The following is a 26,108-nucleotide window of genomic DNA, read 5'->3' as shown; positions in this document are numbered from 1 at the left end:
CCTCTTGAACTGTCCCTGGGCCCTCTATAAACCATGTCCCTGCTCTTGTTAATAACTATGAAAAGAACAGGTGGGTTAAACACCAACTTATCTGCTTTTCCTACAGGGCTTTCATCCACAGGTTTTCCCGGGACCATCAACACCGTCACCCTTTTCAGCACTTGTCCATTACTTAGGCAAACAACGTTCACTGACATGTTGACTTCCCCATCCTTACCCAACACAAACCTTAGAGGGCTGAATCTTTGGTGACTGGGCAGTCCCTTCTCCAGCAGTTAGGACTTGTTTTTGAGGGGACACAGCTATCATGTGACCCCCTTTCACAGTCACATACTGAGGGAGTGGTGACTGGCTGGCAGCTCCTGTTGTTGGTACATGAGAGGCTTCTCCAGGTTCCTGTTTGATGATTACCTTGCAACAAACATGATAATGACAATGAATAAGCAGCCCATGAAAAATGCTACTAATATTTGAATTTATTCTGTATGCAGGAATTAACGAAGCCCTGTATGTAAACAATGACTCCACTAGAAGGGTAAAAATACTGCTTAAGTATAGCCCATAATAGCTATTAAAGGGACCAAAAGTAGGATGTGGACTAGATCCAGTGTATCTGCAAACCAACCTCGTCATTTATTTTAGACATTGGTGGCAAAACGGCACCAGGGAGTTCCCATCTTGCTAGACTCCAAGGGCTGCCCTGCGAACACCACTAAACAAATGGAAGCATGTCTCAGAAGTAGGATCCAGTCTTAGAAATGAGACATACTAAAAAGTTCCATGATGTGGGGTAGTAGCATCAATCAACTCCAACATGCCACAAAAAGATTCTGTAACAAGAGCTTATCCACCTGTGGGATAATCCTCTCATGAATACTCACTTTTGTGAAAGCTCCAAGTCCTCCAGTTATAGGTTTGGGGCTTTGAACCTTAGGGTGACTCCCAATTGGGCAAAGAGGTGGCATAGATGCGAACAAAGAATCCTCCTGCTGTGTTTGTAAAAATACGTATTGTACAATTAGGATAAAGTGAGTGATTTCACTCTAGTCACATATTTAATACAAACCTGTGACATTCCCTAGCAACAAAAACAAACAAAAAGCCCAAAACTCTTTGGGGGCTTCTGAGTCCCTACACCTGCATTTTAATATTGCTTGAAAAGACAATTCAAAGTAAGGCTATAAATTGGCAAGAACCTACTCATCTGTGCCCACTGTAAACTGGAAAGACTCCTATCATACTACCTGTAATATTTGGCTGACTCATTGGTTTCATGTCCAGTCCCCTGCCAGATGCTACTAAAGGATAGGTACTGTATTCTATTTCTTTTCTATCCCTAAGGTCTACGCACTAAATAAATGAATGTAACAGGCAGTGACAGTGTTTCAGTATACCACACTGTTGTAACAGTACTTGCAACTTGATCTGTTACTCTGGAATAAATACCCAGGACGCAGGGGGAAATTTTTCACTAAAAATTTTAAAAACAATACAACAAAAAGAACTTGAACAATTAGCAAATACAAAGACAGCAAAGGTCAAAATTCAAAATTACTGTCATTTGTCTCTAATTCTCAAATACAAAAGGCAAGTCTCAGAGGCAATTTTCCATAAATAAATGTTGGGGGCAAGAAACAAAGTTAAGAACACTGTTTAACTATGTAATGCAAATATCATCAACAAACATGCAAAAATACACTGGTAGAAAATTAAGACCTTCAAGGAATTCTTACAATTCAGGCATTCATAGAACACAGTGCTCAAAGATTACACTGCATTAGAGAAAAACCTCGCCTTGGATCAGGAAACTATTCAATATCATCACAATTAAGTGCCTAGATATAAGAAATGCTGTGTTAGCACCAGTCATGTAAGAGATGATCTTTGAATTCTCAGGAATTCTCAAACAGGAGTTTATACCTCAGAGGCTCTAGCCTTAAGGTAGCCAAGACAATAACAAATAAGCTGAATAACTAAGTCAACAGCAGTGACTGTCTCTGCGGAACAGTGAGCAGATATCTAGCACTATGATCTGAACAAGTCAGATCATATTTGGAATTCTAAATTTCAAAGGACTTCTTATCCTGAAGAAGGTGGGGGAAGGGGAAAATACACTGTGGAAAGATACGAATTATTACTTTGTAAAGAAAAATGTATAACAAAGCTGTCAAAAAAAATCATAGGTAAGGTAGGGGAGTCTGAAGTACTTGATCTTTATGATACTTCTTAGCTTGAAGATTCTACTTTATGAAATCTGCATTATCACTTGCAAATTCTGGCTCAACTTGAATGTACCACGTTTAGAAACTAGCAAAGTGCAATAAGAGTGTTACCTTGACAGCAGATGTTACAAAACTACTTCCATGAATTTTAGGAATCGGGGAACCTGTTCCTTGGGAGGCCTGAGAGGCAGTAGAGAGCTTGCTGGTAGGACTTCCTGATAAGCAACGTAGATTTAAAAATAAAGTATAAACAAAGTAAAATTTACAAAATGGAATTTTAAAGCCATTTTCCACCACCCTCGTCTTCTCCCCACTATGTATTGTTCATTTTGAAGGGCTGAAAACTCACAACCATGATACTATTATAGAAAAAAACACTTAAGGATTCATCCTGTGAAGCTGACCGCTTCATCAACCTAAAAAGGGACAAGAAGCTAGTAAGGAAGTGTAGAAGAATAAGTAAAGTAAGCAGACATTATATATTCTGCACTCATATAGAAAGAGATACTGTAACATAATGGTGTTGGCTATTTCACAATGTGCCAAAATGCAGGCATTCAACTGAATGCTAGTTCCTTCAAAGTAGTTTCACTAGAAGGTTATACCTGCTCCAAATGCTGACATGAAACACTTTATACTCCATCAGTACAACTGGCTTTAGGGTCTGATCAAAATAAGTCACATTATCTACAGTCAACAGTAAGTCAAGACTAAAAATGGTACTTGGCCACCTCCTCCATTTACCAAACTTGCCTGCAGAGACTTTGGCTGATTCCTAAAACTAAACATCCTCAAAAGACACCTACTTGGCATCCTTAGGTGTACTCAAAAGGGAATCTCTGAAAGTAGCATTTTGTAAAGGAGTCCCACAATTATAATCATTGTTAAAGAACATAACTTTCTAAAAAAATAGTTGGAAAGGCCCAACACACATTAATCTGTGTTAAAATCAAACATGTTAGAAAAAAATCAGTCTCATTATTTTATAGCTATTTCTCTCATTTCTCTTTTCAATATTTCTATTAGAAGTGAAAGCTACAGGAAAGTTTACACAGAGGTGCACGTGTTTAAACAGTTTAATTGAAGGGAATAAATAAAATGTTAGTGAAAGTACCTCAAAGAAACCTGAAAAGCTCTCTGTATTTATATGAGGTTATGATGATAAACACGGGGAATCCAAAGACTTCTTATGCTTCCTATTAGAGTTGTTTTTTGTTTTAAATAACTACAGGGTTCAGCTTCCCTCCCACATGCAAGTTTTATCTTATTCACTGAAAAGTAAAGATCACTTTTTTATTTCACTGGGGAAAAATATGTATGGCTCACAAAGCTATTCTTGCTCTAAAGCTTAATTTTGAAAAGTTAATCACACATTGCCTAAAAAGAATGTCTAAATGAGAATAAAATCCACTCTTTTTTTTTCCTTTTTTAGAAAATTAATTATGGTTCACTATGAATCTTAAGAAATTAAAAAATAAAACTTAAGTAAATTCCTAAAAATATAACTTTTACAAGAAGTAAATCTTCCCTCAAATAGCACTGGAAAACAAAAAAGAATATATATATATAAATATATATATATATATATACACACTCTTATGTATTCCCTCCTCTTGTTCATGGTTGAAGATTTCATTCTCCTATTATATGGCTACTAAGTCACATTAGGATTCCACCTCTAAAAAAGATCAAATCTTGGGGATTGCATGAATATTGTTCCATTCAAACACACACCTGCAGTAGGAGTGGTGGCTCCAATAACCTGCCCTGGCTTGTCCACGATAACATAAGGATTATTAATAACAGAACTGGCAGTGCCTTGCTTCACATGGACTGGAGTGGAAGTTGGGGTTCGAGGCAATGGCGATGGACTTGGGGTTGATATAGGGGAACCTTTATTAATAAAAAGAGAAACAAAATAAACTAAACAAAATAGATATATTCAGCCCATCTAAGAGGACGCTAAAGAAAACGGAAGAGGGGCAGGGCCACCAGTACAAAGGCGACAAGTTGGGAAAAGAGAATGGGACTGTAAGTTTCAGGTACTGAGAGCAGCCGCAGCAGCTGAGGCCAGGGGTTAGTGCATTTTACTCTCTACATCCTTATCCACGTAGCAGCAGCAGCAGTCAGCCTGTTAGAAACAGATACTGAGGTCCTACCCCAGATCTACCAAATATATCAATAAACATTTAAACATAAAATAACATAAAATAAAAAGTATTTTAACAAGAGACTCCAGCAGGCATATTAAAGTTCAAAACACAGTGCTTTTACACAAGTGTGGAACTGCTGCATCCCCAGGTAACAACAACTTGGGCAGGTTGTTATAATACTGGTTATACTTGAAGAAACTGAAGTTAGGGAGGCAAGTGAACACCTAGACTTAGGAACCAAGTCTTGATTTGCAATGAATTTCCAATAGGAAAATATGAAATTCATCCACCAAAACAAAAGTCTCTCTCAATACCATATCACAGCCACAAGCCAGAGATTCGTGTTCCCATAGCTCTCAGAAGTTACCGACAGATACATCATTAAACATCCTCAACAGTTATTGATCAAATCTGTTATCCATGAATTTCTCTAAACTTCAAAACAATTTATATGTTCAGCCTATTCCACCTCTGAAGCAGCAAGCTCCAAAACGCTTCTAACTGGTGGGTAAAATTATACATTCTTTACCTTTTATCAATTTCAAGGACTTGGATCATATTTCTGCTTAGCTATTTTTAGCACTGAACACTCCCCCCACCCCCTTCATTTAAGAATTATATAGAAGTCTCCCACTGCCTACGTATTTCTATTGACTCACTTTCATGTCTTTTCTGAGGTGACACAGTCAAAACTATAAAGCATATTTCTACTAGAAGTTTACCTAACATAAACTGTTGTGCGGCAATGGACAACTCAACCTCAGTGAAAATGAAACCTCAGAATGACCTATCACAGGAATGAGTAAATTTCTAGTGTGGTTATAGAGTATAAAAGATATCTCAATCCCAAACCAACCCCTGAAGCTTAACTACAAACCAAAAGGCATCTAATTTTTTTCTATTACTAGTCACTCTGGTTTCCATATATAATTCCCACACTTAATTCCTACCTTAGTTTCCTCCATACATCCTAGCAAACAATTTACCTGTGCTGATTCTAGATGAAAATTTGGGTGCTTTGAATTTTATTTCTTTCCGCATTCAAAAATTGTTTCCATATGAATGACTTTTGTTTTTGTTTTGTGACACTTTTGCTTTGCTAATCAACAGTGATGAGCTTGCTTGTTAACTAAACAAAAACCCTGCTTAGAAAAGCTAAAAAAAAAAAAAACTAAAAAAAAAAAAGAAAAAAAAAAGCCATAGTACTTTATCATTCTAACGATTTTTACACACACCAAATTCATATATACCACGTATACCTGAGACAATCTTGCAGCTCATGGTGATAGGCTGGAAGGATTTTCCAGGTGACTCCGGATTAGGAACCTGACTTTGTGGAACAATTTTGCAACTTGATGCTATTGGCTGAAAAGCTGAATTGCCATGAGAACAAAAGGTGACTTTCTGGGATGTTGTCATTTTGGTGGGTGTTCGTTCCAATGAAGATGGCAAAGAATAAAATGTAGTGTGTCTCTCAGCTTCAGTGTTGGCTGGGAATCCTTCTTGAAATGAAACACGCAAATAAGTCATCAACCACTTTGAAATCCCTCACCATTTCAAGAACCATTTAAGCCATTTACCAGTAGTAAAATAAATACAGTTGACTGGTATTTAACACTGCTTTATGTATTTTCTGGTGAAATGTAAATATCATGCCTAGAATCATGTTTCATTAAAATGCTTCTTTCAAAAAATTAGAAAACATATTAGCTAACACTATATAATAAAATTTATAAGTTCATTATGTTCTCCCATTCTTTATATATGAATTGATAAACTGTATAGAGAAGAAAAACTCAAAAGAAAGCATTAGCTTAATCTACTGATGTCCTGTTTTATTAAATGCCCATAAAAAGGATGCAACTGAAACTTAAGAGAAATAAAGTTGAGATTTTTATAAAAGAACTAAAATATTAACATCACATTAAACGTAGACTTACAGATCATACTAACACCATTTAGAATCAATTTTATATCGTACTTGTATATGTTATATAAGTGAACACTTAAATACTTAACTATATACTTATATATTTACTAAATAAAAAGATGCCATAGTCAAAATACATTTGTTGATGATAAGTCTTATATTGTATTTTAAATAAGATTAGATACTAATATTTGAACTTCTTGTTCACACAATTATGGACCAAACAAGAAAGTCTTCCTGTAACGTATTAGAGGAAACCATTATATTCATCAAAGAATAAAAATGTAATGCTTTTCAGTGAGTTTTGTGTTCTATAAAATGTCGATAAAACTGCATTAAAAATTTTTTCTGAGAAGAGTAAGGGCTTGGCTATTTTCATAATAGGTCTGTGTAGAAGAGCAGCATGCCTACTTATGCAAAATTTATTTTCCATACACTCATAAGGCACTGAAAACAGCAGTTCAACATTAAGTGATGGAAAGGAACACGCCATAATGACTGCTCTATACAAGGTAAAAATGCATTTCCATACAAGGAAAAATATATACTACCTTTCTCCACAGAGGTATCAGGTACTGGCTCATGTGACTGCTTTACTGGTGAGGACGCTTTCACAGGGGCTGGAATGGTCAAAGGCAAGGATGGTGGGGCATCTGAGATGTCTGACTCGGAGGACTGAGGATAAACGGTGTCTTCTCCAAGAGAATGCCGATGGAGCTCAACATCCACTACCTACACGATCGGGCAACAACTGGGCTCATGAATCCATCATCAATGTCACAGAAAGCCCCAAACCTGTCTCAAAACATGGTGCTCTAACAGATGTTGCAAATGATTTCTATTCATACTTCAAAGGCAATTTCAATCTCAATAACTAAAGGATTTATCCCAGAATGTAATCTAATCTGGCTTAATAGATCACTCAATGAAACCAATCATAAAATTGGGGAACTTCCATTTAGTGTTTCTGCACCTTAGAACACTCTTTCCCCCAATCTCAGCATGACTGCCTCTTTCTCACCATTAGGTCTCAATCAAATGTCACCTTCCCAGAGAGGCCTTACCTAACCAACCTAGCTAAAGCACCCAACTTGTCCTCCGGCTACTCTCTTCTTTATAGCACTTATTTGTAAGTGAAATTATCTTATTTGCTTTTATATTTACCATATACCTTCTCCCTAGTCTCAATACAACCAAGAATAAAACTCCTTGAGAGTAGTAGCTACTCTCATTTGTTCATTTTTGTATCCTCAGTACCTGAACCAGTGCTTAGCATATAGTATGTGCTCAATAAATAACTTCTGGCATAACACAGCACATTTCCCTGAAGAGAGTAAGGTTTAACTTAGCTAATTCTAATCATAATGGCTACTGCTGATATATCATGAATACCAAAAAAGGAGGGGGAGGATGGGGTGGGAAAACAAAGTTGAAGGTCTAATACTTCCTGATTTCAAAATTTATTATTACAAAACTATAGTAATCAAAACAGTGTGGTACTAGCATAAAGACAGACAAATAGACCATCAGAATAGAATACACTCTCACATACATGGTCAAATTATTTTTGACAAGGGTGCCAAGACCACTGATTGGGAAAAGGACAATCTTTTCAACAAATAGTGCTGGGAAAACTGGAGATCCACATGCATTAGAATGAAAGTGGAAGTTTACTTTACACCATATACAAAAATTAACTCAAAATGGATCAAAGACCTAAACATAACACCTAAAACAATAAAACTTAGAAGAAAATATAGGGGCAAAGTGTCATAACACTGAATTTGGAAATGATTTCTTGGATATGATACAAAACGTACAGATAGAAAAAAAAACAGATAAATTAGACTACATCAACATTTAAAACTTCTGTGCATCAAAGGACACGATAATAGAGTGAAAAGGCAACCCACAGAATGGGAGAAAATATCTGCAAATCATATATCTGATAAGAGATTATCTCAAGAATATAGAGACACCTCCTAAAAATCAGCTACAAAAAAACAAACAACCCAATTCAAAAATGGACAAAGGATTTGAATTCACATTTCTCCAAAAAAGATATATAAATGGCTGATAAACACATGAAAAAATGCTCAACATCAATAATTATTACAGAAATGCATACCAAAACCACAAAGAAATACCACCTCACACTCCCTGGATAGTATCAAAAAAACAGAAAACAACAAGCACTGGCAAAGATGTGGAGAAATCGAAACCCTTACACACTGTTGGTGGGAATGTAAAATGATGCAGCTGCTATGGTAAACAGTGTGGTGGTTTCTCAAAAAATTAAAAATAGAATTAACTGTATGATCCAGCAATTCCACTTCTGGGTATACACCCAAAAGTACTGAACACAGGGACACGAACAGAGAGACCCACATTCTTAGCAGCATTATTCACCAATAGCCAAAAGATGGAAGCAACGCAAGTGCTCATTGACAGACAAGTGGTTGAACAAAATGTGATGTATACATACAACAGAATGTTACTCAGCCTTTAAAAAGGAAGGAAATTTTTATTCATGCTATAACATGGATGAATCTTGAGAACATTATGCTAAGTGAAATATGGCAGTCACACAAAAAAAAGAATACTGTATGATTCCACTTATGTGTTACCTAGAGTAGTCAAATTCATAGAGACAGAAAATAGAAGAGTGGTTTAGGGGTTGCGGGAAGAGGGTGAGTTATTATAAATGGGTAGTTTCAGTTTTCCAAGATGAAGAGTTCTCTGGAGATGAACGGTAGTGACAGCTGCGTGAAAATGTGAATATATTTAATACCACCTAACACTTTAAAATGATTAAAATGGTAAATTTTATGTGTATTTTATCACAATTTAAAAATAAATAAGTAAATAAGGGGGGAGAGAAACTTTTTATAAAATTAAGCGTTCATTTTTTTTCTAATTAAAAATGAAGATCAATTTTCATTCTACTTGTTCCCAAATAATACTGTAGGAAAATAACCTACCGTCTCTGCTCCAAGAGTCTGCAAGCCAGTATAAGTTCTGTCCAGCTATTGAAAGACAGAAGAGTATTAAGTTTCACTATGCTTACTTATAAAGCTTAGGATACAGTCTTATCTAAAACCCCTTTCACTGCAAGTCTTCATATCATAGGCTCTACTTTTTCATAACATATAAATTCATCATGTCAATAAAAACCCTCAATTTTCTGAGAGAAAAACTGAGTAAAATAAATAAAAACAACCTCAGACATATAGATAGTTATTATAAAAACAGGCTATAAAAATATACATGCAGTGTGATGACACAATTATATACTTAGGGTATATTTACTAAGCACTTGTGCAAAAAATGAATGAAAATTTAGGCAATATAGGCAATACTAGTAACTACCAGTATATTAACTTCATGGATGATTTATTTTAGAGGAGAGAAAGGAGTATAAATTGAGGGAATGTCAAAAATATAAATAAAAAAGTTTACAATTACATACAAAGAGGTTAGGTTCTTATTCTTATACTTTAATTTATATTTAAAATTAAAATTTAAAAAAAGGATTTGTGGCAGCTTACCATATAAATCTTATACAGGAAGATCAATAGGTAAAAATGGTTAAGTTGGGTAGAAAGGAAAGAAAAGGAAAGGAGAGATGGGGGAAAAAATGAAGCCAGGGATAGGTTAGTAAATAGAAAATTCTAAAGGCTTGCAAGAAGTAGATTTCAGTCTGGCTGAGTTCCTTAGCAGGGAACACAGAGAAGACAACTCAGTCATGAGACCTAGTGTTCATAATAGAAAAGGCAATAGAGGGTAGATTTATAGTAGCACCATGGAACACATCTGGAGTTTTAAACCTTCGCCAACAGGTTGACTGTTAAAAAGATACGAGCAATTTTAAGGCTACATCCATTCTGCATATTCTCCAGAGCACAGATATAATAGTCTCTGTAATCTGCACTGGCCGATGTTTTATTCTTGGGACCACATTTTGAGAGAGACACTGATAAAACAGAACTATTATCAAAATGACAAGAGAAACTGGAAAGAAAGCACAGCATACAAGAAACGTTACAAGAACAGGTTTTGGCTGAGGAAGAAATGATTTAAGGAGAGACACAAACGTTATCATTAAACATTTTTAGAGTTCTTACAAAAGAAAACAAAGTCCTGTTCTGTACTATTCCAGAAATCAAACTAGGATAAATGAGATCAAGGTTAGAAGGGGGGGCGGGGGAGAAACGGGTAACAGTTTTAGGTAAATTTATGAAAGAAGCTTCTAAAAGTTTATTTACTAAATGGATAAATGGATTGTTTTGGGAATTACTGTGCTCCAGTGATGGTTGAGGAGAGGTTAGATGACTACCTGTCAGGGATGCAGATATGTGAATTTCATCCCACAAACTTTAAATTTTATTGAACTCTTAACACTTAGAGTATTTAGTATATAATGTAATTATTACAGTATCAAATATAGATTGTTATGTACTACAGAATTTCAGAATACAGAGGGATTGCTATGGACTTTAATAGCCAGGAAAAGCTACATAGGAACGTGAAGAATGGAAAGAATACACACAGGCATTCGAGGAGGGAAGAGCATAAAAGACTTAAGAGCTGGCCTAAGGCATTTCTGGGACATGAACAGACTGACCTGGCGGGAGTAGGAAGTTCATGCAGGGGATTAGTGTGAGATAATTTAGGGCAAAGTATGTCAAGTCAAAATGTGAAGAGCCTGGAATAGTAGGCAGGGGAGTCTGAACCTGAATAACAGGAATTCAATCAAAGCTTGTCAGAGAGGAACAACATAATGGTTCTCCTGTTTTAGGAAGACTAATCTGATGGCGGTGTACAGAATGGACTGAGGGAAAAAAGACAGATTGGCATTAAAGAAGCTAATCAGGAGACAGAGTATAAGAACAGCCTAGTAAGAGTGGAAAGGGCGAAGGGTAGTCTAAAAGAAAAATTAATGGTCTGCAAGTGAACAAATATTTAGAACACAGAGGGAAAAATCAAAGATGGTTCTGAGAGTTACCAAAGAAATTGCAGGAAAAATGATACTCCAGAATAAATAAAGATCAGTGGTCACAACAGAGGTGCTTAAGTTCTCAAGGCCAATCAACATGTAATATATTGTAAAATTAAGGAAAATCTGGTAAAAAATACTTTAAAAACTGTCTCAATCATTCACCAGGAACTCTAAGGACAATAAAATATGTATAAAAACTATGTAAACAATTCCCTTTATTTTAGGGATTAGGGTTGGGCCCAGTGCAATATAAGATGGTATGTACAGTGCTTAAAATAAGTTAAGAGGAAAGCAAAACTATTTCAGACCTTCCTCTAAGTAAGTGGGAACATATCCTGCCCCTCCGAACCAAGTGGCTATATGTTCTTTATTTGGTTTCAGTTCTTCTCTGAGGTTATAAGGCAATCTTGTTTTACAGTAATCTCTAGAAAATAACTTAAACATGAAGTTAAGTAGTGCTGTTTACCAACAATGGAGGACAAATCTCAGGCGGCCTTAAGGTTGAAACGGGTACATTTGTGGAACAAAGGGAACAAAACAGGAATTATGAAAATGTACTCAGATTCACTTGGGGGCAATTAATGAGAATAATGTGGTAAATCACAAAGTAAGGGCATTTGGGGAGAAGTTCAATATTAGGATTATATTTTATGGAGAGAAAATGTACATGAGGTTACAACAGAGAGGGATGTGGGGCACTTTAAAAAAATGGTCTGTCTTCCAACTATGAAAGTTAAATGTTTATTATATAAAACTGGAAAAGAAAAACACACACATGCACACACAGAAAAAAGGGGCAGGAGAAACCTCGCACAATGTCATTACTTCAATTACTCCAACTTTTTAGGGTATTTCTTTTGTGTTTTTCCCACCTATTTAAAATCTTGGTTGACCTCATACTATATACATAGTTTTATACTCTATGCTTTTCATTTACTAAAATGGTAGTTTTTCCCATGTATAAAAAACACTTTTTAAAATAAAATTTTTAATGGTTACATAATAAACCATGTGGATATATCAGTTAAGGATTTCAAAAGTATTACAACCTTCCACAGTACTTAATATTTCCTAAAATATGTTCACTTCTATCTTTATCCTTAAAAGATAAATAGACAAGGCTTATTATTTGTGCCTCTTTTTACAGAAAATTAAAATGTAAAGAGTAAAATACAGATTAAAAAGAAAAAGATTTCATTTACTTGTTAGCCCCAGGTAGCACAGTACAAGTGAGCTCTGATCAGAGATTCAAGTCTTCTGATTATCTGACCAGTTCATCTTTTTAAAGAATATACATTCTGCTGTAAAGTGACCCCTTCCCCAACCTTCAGAAGGCAAGTGTTGTAGCAGTAAGCAAAACACACTCAAAAAGATTTATCCTGCTCCCACTATGCGTGGCCACTTCTCTCAGAGGGCTAACCCACCACTTTAAGTGGAGGTGAACAAAGATACTTCAGGGCTTCCCTGGTGGCACAGTGGTTGAGAGTCCACCTGCCGATGCAGGGGACACGGGTTCGTGCCCTGGTCCAGGAATCCCACGTGCCGTGGAGCGGCTGGGCCCGTGAGCCATGGCTGCTGAACCTGTGTGTCCGGAGCCTGTGCTCCGCAACGGGAGGCCACAACGGTGAGAGGCCCGTGTACCACACAAAAAAAAGATACTTCATTTCTGGGGAGCAATGTTTTGTTACAATACCTTCAGATTATGTATGATATCTATCCGCTTGTTCTGGCTGTCCTTAAAGTGTACTTGAACTCTGACAGGAAACTCACCCCAGCCTCTTCTGGTCAAGTGAAAAGGAGGTTCTCTAGGGAAAAGCAGATATTAATGTATTAGTCCATGTTCACTCTCTCATTCTAGAAAGAATAGTTTTCCCATAATGGCTAAGTTAGAACTTCACATGTTTCTAATAATTATTTAGATTTCCTCACTTGATGCTAAATCAATACGCTGAATTTTGCTAAAATGCTAAATCATAAAAAATTCAACTCAAACCTACATTAAGCTTTCAACTACTGAATACTTAGAGCTAAGACACTTATACCATACAATCCAATGTCATTATTTTCCCAGACAGGGAACTAAGGTGATTTGATGGATGTCGCAGTATTAAAGCCAGAATCCTTGATTGCTACTTGATAGACATAGGCTGGGAGGTATGTTCCCTACCCCAAGACAATCATTTATTCCTCCACTCTGGCAAAAACAAAATAAATCATGAATGCCCAATCTGAAAGTGACAATTTATTTGAAACTATCTACTAAGAAGACTTAAATTATATATGACTTTATATAATTTTAGTGAATAGAGAGGAATGTGTGTGAATGCTAATTGGACTAGAGAATTTTCAGCAGTCAAAATGTAATTTGTGAAGAGAATAAAAAGGAAGATTGATGAGAAAAAGACTGGCATGCTGTTGATAATTGGTGTTGGGTACGTGAGGATTCAATATACTCTACTTTGTACTGGGTGGGCCAAAAGGTACGTTCATTTTTTTCAGTAAGATGGCTCCTAGTAGCACTTAGTTGTCTTTAACTTCATTTGAAACAATTTTGTTAGACTGTATGATGACAGCTGTCATATCAGCGTGCGTTTAAAAAAGAACTTATCAAAATGGGTGAATTTTTGTGTAGCCATTTTAATATTGAAGATGGAAGAAAAAAGCAACATTTTTAGCATATTATGCTTTACTATTTCAAGAAAGATAAAAATGCAACTGAAATGCAAAAAAAGATTTGTGCAGTGTATGGAGAAGGTGCTATGACTGATCAAAATGTGTCAAAAGTGGTTTGCAAAAGTTTTACGCTGGAGATTTCTCGCTGGACGATGCTCCACGGTTGCGTAGACCAGTTGAAGTTGACAGGAATCAAATCGAGACATTAATTGAGAACAACCAATGTTATACCACGTGGGAGACAGCCAACATACTCAAAATATCCAAATCAAGCATTGAAAATCATTTGCACCAGCTAGGTTATGTTAATCGCTTTGATGTTTGGGTTCCACATAAGCAAAAAAACCTCTTGACCATATATTTCCCCATGCGATTCTCTACTAAAACATAATGAAAACAGTCTGTTTTTAAAACAAATTGTGACGGGCGATGAAAAGTGGATACTGTACAGTAATGTGGAATGGAAGCTTTGCCTGTGGGGCAAGTGAAATGAACCACCACCAACCACACCAAAGGCCGGTCTTCATCCAAAGAAGGTGATGTTGTGCACATGGCTGGACTAGAAGGGAGTCCTCTATTATGAGCACCTTCTGGAAAACAAAACGATTATTTCCAACAAGTACTGCTCACAATTAGACCAACTGAAAGCAGCACTCGACCAAAAGCGTCCGGAATTAGTCAAAAGAAAATGCATAACCTTCTTCCATCAGGATACCACAGGACCGCATGTTTCTTTGATGACCAGGCAAAAACTGTTACAGCTTGGCTGGGAAGTTCTGATTCATCTGCTGTATTCACGAGACATTGCACCTTTGGATTTCCATTTACTTCAGTCTTTACAGAATTCTCTTAAATGGAAAAAATTTCAATTCCCTGTAAGACTGTAAAAGGCACCTAGAACAGTTCTTTGCTCAAAAACATAAAAAGTTTTGGAAAGATGGAATTATGAAGTTGCCTGAAAACTGGCAGAAGGTAGTGGAACAAAACGGTGAATCCACTGTTCAATAAAGTTCTTGGTGAAAATGAAAAATGTGTCTTTTATTTTTACTTAAAAACCAAAGGACCTTTTTAGCCAACCCAATATATGTCTGGAATTTTTCAGAATAAAAAGTTTAAAAATTTAATTGAGACCTTCATGTACTCAAGAATAATATGGTTTAAGTTAATGGAGGAAAGAGAGAATGCTTTAAAATTAAAGTGTTCATTATGAATCAATGGCTTGGAATTCCTATAATGAGAGAGAATGCCAAGATTGCAGGGAGAAAGGAACTTTCAGTGGGATGTGCTTTTGGAAAACTAAGGAGGGACATGAATTCAGTAAGGGCAGAGTCCAAGAACACAACCTGAGAGGAGTCTAGGAACAGATATGAATCATCAGGCACAAAACCAGAGGCTACCAGGAGAGCCCAAAGCAGGAAAAATCCCTGAGTGTGAGAGAAGCCTGGAAAGTAGAGGAAGCAACAGCTGTATTATAAACTAGAGAAAAGAAAGCAAAGAAACACAGTGCCCTGGATGGAAGGAACCAGCTGAGTCAGTAAGAGAAGTAGCCATGATGTCAGCATAGGTTAAGACAGCAATAAAGACAGGCTTGGGGTCAAATGAGAATGCTGACTTGAGACAGCAGCTTGAAAAGGAATCCAAAGCCAGAGATACAGTGGGGCCTACAGACATGGTGGACTTAAGAAGAATAATTAAGGGAAATTCTATTGATGACAAGTTTAGTCATTTAAATTCCAGTAAAGCTAAGTGGAAGGCCCAAATTCACTTTGCAATATTCGTCAATCTCATGGTTCGTATGCTGAATTTCTCTTACAAAGGATATAGTAAATCAGCTGTGCTCCTCAGTTTGTGTACATAGGCTAAACTCTAGTGAATGGACAGGAAGGACTGCTGCCAGGGAAGACAGAAGACAGACAAATAAGGAAAAAGGAACAATGCTTTTTAATAGGAAATTCCTCCCTAACCGTATTTTTGGAAACAAAAAAGAAATCCAAGACCTACCAACAGATAAGACAGCTACAGAAATGTTATACTTCAAAAGACATATGTATTTCACACAAAAAGGGGACTGCTTCCCCTAAATAGACTTCTATATTTCTAGATTCCTCATAGAGGGTGAAATGTATCAATAACCAAGAAGACAACCCACAGAATACTAGGCTTTAAAAAACTAGGCTTTAAAATGTCCTAAAAATACAGAATGAAGCACAATTCCTCGCCCAAATAATTCAAATGGGCAACCAGTCTTTTAGGATCACTTCTAGTGACCCAGAATTCATTACTTTAGTAACACTCTGTATCACATTTCTAAAGAGTTCTGTTATAAAAATATTTCATCTTCCTCCTGCATGTTACTTCTAGTATGCCTTCTACAATCACAAATTCCTCCTCCACATGACCTTCAAAAAACTAAAACATTCCACTAAGTTCTCTTCTTTTCAGGGTAAACACATTCTGTTCCTTATAACAGCCGCAGAAGCAAACACTTATATTGTTTACTATGATCCTACCACTGTTCTAAGCCCTTTATATCTATTAACTTATCTAATTTTTAAATCACAATATGAGATATCCCCTCTGAGACACAGTGAGGCTAAATAGCCCAAGGTCATGCAGCAAATAAGTAGTGGATCTGAGATTTAAACTCCAGGGCCCATGCTTATTTTTTTTAATGATACAAATGTTTTGAAGAGGCTCACTAGGACATTCCCTTGGGGGCTGAGCACACTCTAGTCTCTCATGCACCAAGGGCAGGAATATTCTACTGACACAGTAACCAAGTGTTCTTCATCTCTGCTAACCCTGTATCAAGTCCCGAGCCTGGCATACACTTAGTGACTATCTTGTGCCTAAAAGCAAAGTTTACAGTCACAGCTTTTAAGAAGTTGGCTAAGGAATAACTGAACCAAATGGAAAACAGATGGTCTACAGGAACAGAATCTACTTATGCTCTTCATCAGGTAATGTGCTCTGACGAGCAGATTCAGAGTGCACGATGAAAATACATGTGCTTTGGTCCAGAGATAAAGATTATCCCCAAGTTTCAAGGCAGCTGAAAAGATCTCGCCTACTCATCACGTTCCTTTAGATACCTGACACAAGAACCACCTTAAAAGCCTTGTAAAGAACACAGATTTACAATTAAATCTACGACACATGCTAATGTTCTGTCCTACCTGAAATTTAAAGTTCAGCTCTAAGAAGAATATTTTAAGAATACAGACAGGGCTTCCCTGGTGGCGCAGTGGTTGACAGTCCGCCTGCTGATGCAGGGGACACGGGTTCGTGCCCCGGTCCGGGAGGATCCCACATGCCGCGGAGCGGCTGGGCCCGTGAGTTATGGCCGCTGAGCCTGCGCGTCCGGAGCCTGTGCTCCGCAACGGGAGAGGCCACAGCAGTGAGAGGCCCGCGTACCGCCAAAATAAAAAGAATACAGACAAACCAGAGTGTGTCAGAGAATATAACCTGGATGGCAGAGGAACAAAAAACAAAGTCACACGAATGACAACTGAAATGTGGATATTTGGCTTGGAGGAGAATAGAAGAGACCTACCAGTTGCTTTCAAAATATTTGAACAGCTACATGGAAAAGGGACTACACTGATTCTGTGTGGTGTTACAAAACTAACGGACGGAAAGTGTACTGTTTAGAAGTTAAAGGAAGTTAGGTCTCTGCTCAATATAATTAAAAACTTCCAAACAAACACAGCCACCTACAAATGGAATAGCTCACATCATGAATTCAATAATTCACTCAACAAGAAATGACATTTACTACATGCTGGACACTGTGCTAGATAGATCACAGGGAGAGAAAGAATTAAGAAAAGGTCCCAAACATCGAGAAGTTCTAAATCTACTAAGGGAGACATACATGTAAATTAATAAGTGTAATAATAAACTTATATACATTACTTGCTATAAAAACACAGAGATGTGGTTGATCATTAACAAATTATTTCTCAGGAGTTTTAAACACCAGAAGCACACAAGCAAGGATCTCTTTTAAAATACTATTTAAAAATCATAACCCAGTAGTTAATAAAGTATGGGAAAGTATGCTCTTGGGAAAGGTATGTAGTAATGGTGCAATTCACAAGCTGTGAAAAACTAACTGGTCAGATATACCACCACAGCCAGTTATGCAATACTGTCAAGAGTGGCATGGACTAGACAGAAAATAATTGTCAGAGGCTATTTCCATGATGTGAAGCCTCATAAATTTCAGAAAACAAAGTTCATTTACTATTAACAGAAGATACTACAGATGTATAAGATGAGAAAGAAATTTGAAGAGGACCTATATGTATGATCTTTTCCTTGGATTTCCTCAGACCGTTACAATACAACCTGATAAGTGATTTGCCACCTTTACCGGCAGATTAGTAAAGATTTCTTAATAAATACAACTTCATATATTACTGCATGATATATACTAAAACTTAAAGGAACTCAGTGTGTTTCACAAATTCCAATTCCTGGGATGAGAACTGAGAAATAAAATAGGCATTGATTTGCATCATTAAGTATTTAGGGTTTTATGTAATGAGTTTTTAATCCCATTTTTGATAAATCAGATGTTTATCATCAATACAAAATATGATTAATACATTTTAACTGATTCACATGCTTTATATCAAATAAAATGTTTTCCTAAAACAGTATTTTTGTTGCTGTTTTTACTATATAAAGGAATTTCTTGCTGGTCTGGACATTAAAACATATATATATGTGTATATATATATATATATTTTTTTTTTTTTTTGGGTACGCGGGCCTCTCACTGTTGTGGCCTCTCTCATTGCAGAGCATAGGCTCCAGACGCGCAGGCTCAGCGGCCATGGCTCACGGGCCCAACCGCTCTACGGCAATGTGGGATCTTCCCAGACTGGGGCACAAACCCGTGTCCCCTACATCGGCAGGCAGACTCTCAACCACTGCATCACCAGGGAAGCCCCCATAAATTCTTTTTATTATTTATATTTTTATAGACAAAGTACTTTTTAAACTCATCTACTATTTCTTACCAAACTCACTAAAATATGTGTATTAAAATACTGGACTTATCTGGAGTCAGTATATCTAAACTCAGAAAATACTGTTACTCTGTAAGCTATCTTAAACTATAAAATATTGTTACTATCCCAAGAATTCAAGTAAACAATCATTTACTGTATTTTAACCCCTGTAAGAAAGTAGAGCAAAGAAGGATTCACTGAGAAAGTAACCTGAGTTATGTCTTGAAGCACAAACAGCAGACCTTAAGAAAGACAGTGTGTGCATGTACATATGCATATGTGCATGTGTGTGTAAGTGAAGAAGACAGACAATAGGAAGATGGTATTCCTAGCAAAGAAAACAAGTCTAGGTCACCAGTGGAATTCCAGGTGAGGCTAGATGAGCTGTATCGGGTATTTCTGAAACAGTTCATGAATCAGGTATAGACTGAAACAAAATCACAGACAAGGCCTTCTCAATACTAATGTTTGAGAGCCTAAGAATGTAATTGCTCCTCTATCAAACTCTACCATTAGAAAAAAACAGACTATCAACACTTTTCTGAGGTTCTATCCAGTGAAATATGTCAAGAAAATACAGGAAGTTTTATAAACATTAAAAGGAAAAAATCTTGTTTACACTGATTGATTCTCCAGGATAGACAAGACAAAAAGATTCAATATCATAAAAAGTGTGAAAATTAATCATTAATTCAATGCAATTTCAATCCATAACTTGACAGAGATTCTAAACTAATCTGGAACAACATATATACTCAAGAATGACCAAGACAAAAACTGTAGAATAATAATAATCAGGGGAACATACTCTACCGGACATCAGAGTATACTATACAGCAAAACAATTAAAATAGTATAGGGACATCCCTGGTGGTGCAGTGGTTAAGAACCGCCTGCCAATGCAGGGGACACAGGTTTCAGCCCTGGTCCGGGAAGATCCCACATGCCGCAGAGCAACTAAGCCCATGCGTCACAACTACTAGCCTGCGCTCTAGAGCCCACGAGCCACAACTACGGAGCCCCCACGCCTAGAGCCCGTGCTCCGCGACAAGAGAAGCCACCGCAATGAGAAGCCCACACACCGTACCACAATGAAGAGTGGTCCCAGCTCACCACAACTAGAGAAAGCCCGCACACGGCAACAAAGACCCAACACAGCCCAAAATAAATAAATTAATTAATTTTAAAAAAATAGTAAAATACTAGTACAGGAATCAAAATCACTAATGGAATCTAGCATCAGATCCATGTTTATGCCAGAATTTAGTGTGTATTAAAGGACAGATCAGCTGGTAACTGATAAACGCATAACTAGCCATATGAAGAAGATAAATGTTCTGTATTAGCTACAAAAAAATCTCATTTCCAGGTATTTGACTTTCTGACCAACAACTCCTATCTTCTGACTCCATTCCTTTGACCCCCACAGAGATTTCCATTTCTTGCCCACACCAGTTTGCACTACCCATCACTGCTCTTATGTAATCTCCTTCTCTCCTTACTCAGCTTAGATTCTATGGTATATCACTACCATAACCTTATTATTAAAGTGAGGTTATCAATGAACTGGGAGACCAGGGTTTTGGATGAATTGTCTATCAGCATGTCAAAGCTCTTAAGAATGAGGGCAAGAGTACTGCTAGAGGGACTTCCCTGGTGGCGCAGTGCTTAAGAATCCGTCTGTCAACGCAGGGGACACGGGATCAAGCCCTGGTCCGGGAAGATCCCACATGCTGCGGAGCAGCTAAGCCCGTGCGCCACAACTACTGAGCCTGCGTGCTACAGCCCGCGAGCCACAACTACTGAAGACCACATGCCACAACTACTGAAGCCCATGCGTCTAGAGCCTGTGCTCCACAACAAGAGAAGCCACCGCAATGAGAAGCCTGCGCACCGCAATGAAGAGTAGCCCCACTCACCGCAACTAGAGAAAGCCCGTGAGCAGCAACGAAGACCCAACGCAGCCAAAAATAAATAAATATTTTTTTTAAAAAAAGAGCACTGCTAGACAGAAAATCAGTACACCAGGTGCTAAAACTGTTTCTGAAAGAGAGGATTGACTGGGAAATCAGTAGATGCCTGCGACAAGGAGGAGCAGCAGATCTTACGAAGCTTCTAAGGAGTTGAGGTTTTTAGAGAGAAAAAGGGAAAAGGTGGTCTAGAAGCCACAAATATGAGCAAGAAAGACATGCACCCCCTTTTTAGACCCAATGGTACATGCTGTGTGAGAGAAAAAAACAGCTGCCACTTGAAAGTTTTCTTGGGAGAAGTGGTGTTCTCAGGAGATAGCCATGTTTTACTTAAGAGTCAGGAGTGGAGGGAATGTTCTGAAGAAAGCTGAGGATACAGGAGATTTCACTGATAAAGACCCACAACCACTTCCACAATACAGTCATATAATGAATATATATGTGATATGTAACATCACATAAAGATGTAAAGAATACACCTAAATGAAACAAATTTCAGAACCATATATATATTATCATTCCATCTCTGTGAAATAATGACAACAAAGAACCTCAACAACTATACTAGGTTTATATATACAGAAAAAATATCATTAAGGGTTACTTCTGAGAAGGTGAGATCATGGAGAACTTTCAACATTAAATATTTCTGTAATTTCAGAAACTTTATTTAATTCTATTATATTCTGATAATCATAAAAAACAGTAACGTTGTATCTATATAAACAAGTTAAGCTATTTCCAGAGGAGAGGAGAATCAGCTAATATAATTCATACGGTAACAACCTGACAGAAGGGGATGGTACCTGTTCAGTGAGACAGAAATCTGCAAGAGGGAACCACAGCTAAAACTATACTGTGACTAAAAGCCGAAGCTGAGTAAATTATTAATGACACAAGAATTTCAAGGGAGTGTTCTCAAGTTAAATCACTTTCCTTTCACTTCAGTAAATCTGTACTTCTCAGGTTTAATAACTCAAGTGTGCTCACCTAATTTCCACAAGGTCATTTGGTTTATAGCTGGGATGAAGAAAGAACCAAACTTTCTTGACAAAATGATTAATGCTGGGTTCTCTACGAGACCCTCGGACATATACCATCCACTTGTGGGTTGACTGGTCGTTTTCTTCTCTCTTATCAGGAGGTATGTACCTAGAGTAGAGAAAAAAAAAAAAACTACTCGAATTCTTTTTTCCTAACAAACCAATTACCTACTACTTAAAACAAGATTAAAAATCAATTACAAGACGAAAATAGGAAAATTTACATATATGTGAAGATTAAGCAACATGCTACTTACCAACAAATAGGTGAAAAAAAAATCAAAAGAGAAATCAAAAAACATCTTGAGAGAACTGAAAATGGAAATAAAGCACACCAAAACCTAAGTGATGCAGCAAAAACAGTTCTAAGAAAGAAGTTTACAGTGATAAATGCCTACATTAAGAAAAAAGAAAGACTTCATATACACAATCTAACTTTACACTGTAAGGAACTAGAAAGAAAAAAACAGACTAAGCCCAAAGTTAGTAGAAGGAAGGAAATAACCAAGATCAGAGTGGAAATAAATTGAGACCAAAAACACAGTAGAAAAGATCAAAGAAACTAAGAGCTGGTTTTTTTAAAAGATAAACAACAAAATAGACAAAAACCTTTACCCAGACTTACCAAGAAAAGGGGGGGGGGTAATAAATAAATAAAATTATAAATGAAAGTGGAGATGTTACAATTCATACTACACAAATACAAAGGATCATAAGAGACAGAGAACAATTAAACACCAACGAACCAGACAACTTAGAAGTAGTGAATAAATCCTAAAAATACACAGCTCACCCAGACTGAATAGTGAAGAAATAGAAAATCTGAACAGAACAATTACTAATAAGGAGACTGAATTCGTAAAAACCTCCCAAAAAAGTACATTCCAGGACCAGATGGCTTTAAAGGGTGAATTCTACCAAACATTTAAAGAATTGGTACCAATCCGACTGAATTAGTAAAAACCTCCCAAAAAAGTACATTCCAGGACCAGATGGCTTTAAAGGGTAAATTCTACCAAACATTTAAAGAATTGGTACCAATCCTCAATCTCTTCCAAAAAACAGAAGGGGAGGGAACACTCAACAAACTTTTTTTTTTTTTTTTTTTTTTTTGTGGTAGGCGGGCCTCTCACTGTTGGGGCCTCTCCCGTTGCGGAGCACAGGCTCCGGACGCGCAGGCTCAGTGGCCATGGCTCACAGGCCTAGCCACTCCGCAGCATGTGGGATCTTCCCAGACCGGGGCACGAACCTGTGTCCCCTGCATCGGCAGGCGGACTCTCAACTGCTGCGCCACCAGGGAAGCCCAACAAACTCATTTAACAAAGCCAAAATTACCCTGATATCAAAGCCAAATAAGGATACTACATGGAAATTACAAGCCAGTATCCCTGATAAAAGTAGATGCAAAATTCTTCAACAAAACATTAGTAAACAGAATTCAACAGTACATTGACACATTACTGACCTGAGAGGTAATAATGCGTCTTTTGTTACCCGAGCGTTATTGACTGGAAACGTATCAATAGAGTGTGATACAATTAACATCACAGTGTGAAGTTGTTACAGCTTAAAATTGATCAAGGGTTCATTATACAACTTATGACTGTCATTATCATTCACATTTTGCTCTGTTAGGTTTTTGTCCCAATCTTGTGTATATTATAAATGCAAGTTTATTACCATAAAATTTTCAAAAATGACGCATCACAAATTTTGAGTGAAGAAGAATTTTTCGGTGAATTTTATACAGATACTTTCTCTGACTGTCCCAGCAACATATACACTAGTGCCTCAGAAGATGACAGTTCTTCAGAATATAGTTCTGATTCAGACGATGTGAATTATTAGACCAACAAAAAGACAAAAAACCTTAGTGATTGATTCTGATACGGAAAGTGAAAATGAAACTCACGGTGCTGGAGAATGCTCCTTTGCTTCTACGGAAGAGTGGATTGAAGACAACACTTCACGAAAATTAGAAGACTTTACAGGTGTATCAGGTGTAACTACTGAATGTAATAACCCGCAAAGTGTTATTGAAATAACAGAATTAATTTTTGGTAATGACTTTTTCAAGTTGGTCGGAGTATGATAAGGGGCTTCCCTGGTGGCGCAGTGGTTGAGAGTCCACCTGCCGATGCAGGGGACGTGGGTTCGTGCCCCGGTCCGGGAGGATCCCACATGCCGCGGAGCGGTTGGGCCCGTGAGCCATGGCCGCTGAGCCTGCGCATCCGGAGCCTGTCCTCCACAACAGGAGAGGCCACAACAGTGAGGGGCCCACGTACACAAAATAAATAAATAAAAAGTATGATAAGGCTTTAAAATGGACTGATGTAACCAATAGTGACATGAAGAAGTTTCTTGGATTAATAATTTTGATGGGGGCTTCCCTGGTGGCACAGTGGTTGAGAGTCCACCTGCCAATGCAGGGGACACGGGTTCACGCCCCGGTCCAGGAAGATCCCACATGCCACGGAGCGGCTGGGCCTGTGAGTCACGGCCGCTAAGCCTGTGTGTTCGTAGCCTGTGCTCCGCAACGGGAGAGGCCCCAACAGTGAGAGGTTCGCATACCGCAAAAATAAAATAAAATAAAATAAAAATAATTTTGATGGGACAATTAAGAAAGTCACACTGGAAAGAATACTGGTTGACTGATCCTGAAACACCAATCTTTCCAAAGATTATGATGAGAAGGTTTGAACAAATAATGGTATTTATTCACTTTACCGATAACTCAGAAACTCCACTTGCTACAGACAGAATTTCAAAAACCTCTTTTGGATTATTTTCTACCAAAATTTCAATCGATCTATATACCCAAACAAGAGCTATCACTTGAGGAGGCAATGATAAAGTGGAGGGGACAACTCAGATTCAAAACCTATAATCCAAAAAAAAAAGAAAACAAAACCTATAATCCCAGAAAACTTACAAAATATGGAATTTTGGTCAGGATGGTAAGTGAAAGTGAAACCGGATATATAGGCAACTTTGAGATTTACACGGGTGAAGGAAAGAAACTGCAAGAAACAATATTATTGGTCCTACAACCTTATCTCGGTTCATGGCACCATATTTACCAAGACAATTATTACAACAGTGTGCCCACATCTGAAATATTGTTGAAAAATAAAACCAGAGTTTGTGGGACTATAAGAGAGAATTGTGGTCTACCAAACCAATTAAAGGAGAAATCTAAAAATCTACAGAGGGGAGAAATGACATTCTTATGGAAAAGAGAAGTGACTCTTCTTCTATGGAAAGACAAGAGGCTAGTCCTCATGGTGACAACTATTCATGACACCTCCACAGCAACTACAGGAAAAGAAGATGGAGGACTGGCCATCAGATAACTAAGCCCACCTGTATATTAGAGTATAATAAATACATGAAGGGAGTTGATCGATCCAATCAATATCTGGCAAACTTCAATATCCTCCGGAGAACTCGAAAATGGTATAAGAAAGTAGGTTTACATTTGAGTAATTGCAGTTTTATTCAATGTGTTTAAAATTTATTGCAGCCTTAATGCACAGAATAAAGTGACTTACAAGCAATTTTTGTTAGCAGTAGCTAGAGAATGGGGAATTGACCATTCTGGTAATACAGCGGTAGTCCCACACCTGGTCCTTCTTGTGGCGTTTCTGGAACAGTGCGCCGCCAAGATCCACCTTGTCAACTATCAGGTAAAATAAAAGAATATATTCTAGAGGAAATAATACCCACAGGACCAAAAACAAATGCCACCAGAAAGTGTAGAGTCTGCTATTCCAGGGGAAAGTGCATTGAAACATGGTATGTTTGTAATAGATGTTCTGTTCCCCTGCACAGAGGTGCCTGCTATACTGCCTATCACACTCTAACGAAATATCAGAATGCTTTAGTAAGACATGTACAAAGTTTCAAATAAATACATTAAGTGCAAAAAACGTTGCTGATATTTACTCAAACGCAGGTGTTTCAATATTCACTTACATAACAAACCATCAGCCACAGGTGTTAGTTTCTGCAAAAATCCCCTGGTCAATAATGTGTTAAAAGTATCAACAACATGATCAAGTGGGATTTATTCCAGGCATGCAATGATGGTTTGACATCCA

At 37.4% G+C, this 26,108-nt stretch overlaps 1 protein-coding gene across 9 annotated transcripts in view; it reads right to left on the bottom strand.

Annotated features, from left to right (window-relative positions):
- YEATS2 (YEATS domain containing 2) overlaps positions 1-26,108 on the bottom strand; it is a 109,338-nt gene that overhangs the window by 37,689 nt on the left and 45,541 nt on the right. For 6 of the 9 annotated variants that reach the window (XM_033403135.2, XM_033403136.2, XM_033403128.2 and 3 more), the window contains 9 exons: positions 21,956-22,117; positions 12,998-13,109; positions 9,287-9,331; positions 6,857-7,037; positions 5,635-5,877; positions 3,957-4,115; positions 2,334-2,437; positions 882-989; positions 229-411 (listed from right to left, as the gene is read on the bottom strand). In XM_033403135.2, coding sequence (XP_033259026.1) covers positions 229-411; positions 882-989; positions 2,334-2,437; positions 3,957-4,115; positions 5,635-5,877; positions 6,857-7,037; positions 9,287-9,331; positions 12,998-13,109; positions 21,956-22,117 — 1,297 coding nt within the window. The remainder of the gene's footprint in view (positions 1-228; positions 412-881; positions 990-2,333; positions 2,438-3,956; positions 4,116-5,634; positions 5,878-6,856; positions 7,038-9,286; positions 9,332-12,997; positions 13,110-21,955; positions 22,118-26,108) is intronic. The other 3 variants (XM_033403129.2, XM_033403132.2, XM_033403134.2) reach the window with 3 other exon arrangements.

Source organism: Orcinus orca, chromosome 5 (genome assembly GCF_937001465.1).
Source record: "Orcinus orca chromosome 5, mOrcOrc1.1, whole genome shotgun sequence".
In the NCBI taxonomy this organism is placed as follows: domain Eukaryota; kingdom Metazoa; phylum Chordata; class Mammalia; order Artiodactyla; family Delphinidae; genus Orcinus; species Orcinus orca.
The sequence above is the reverse complement of the archived record's forward strand: the minus strand, read 5'-3'. Positions and strand labels throughout refer to the sequence as shown.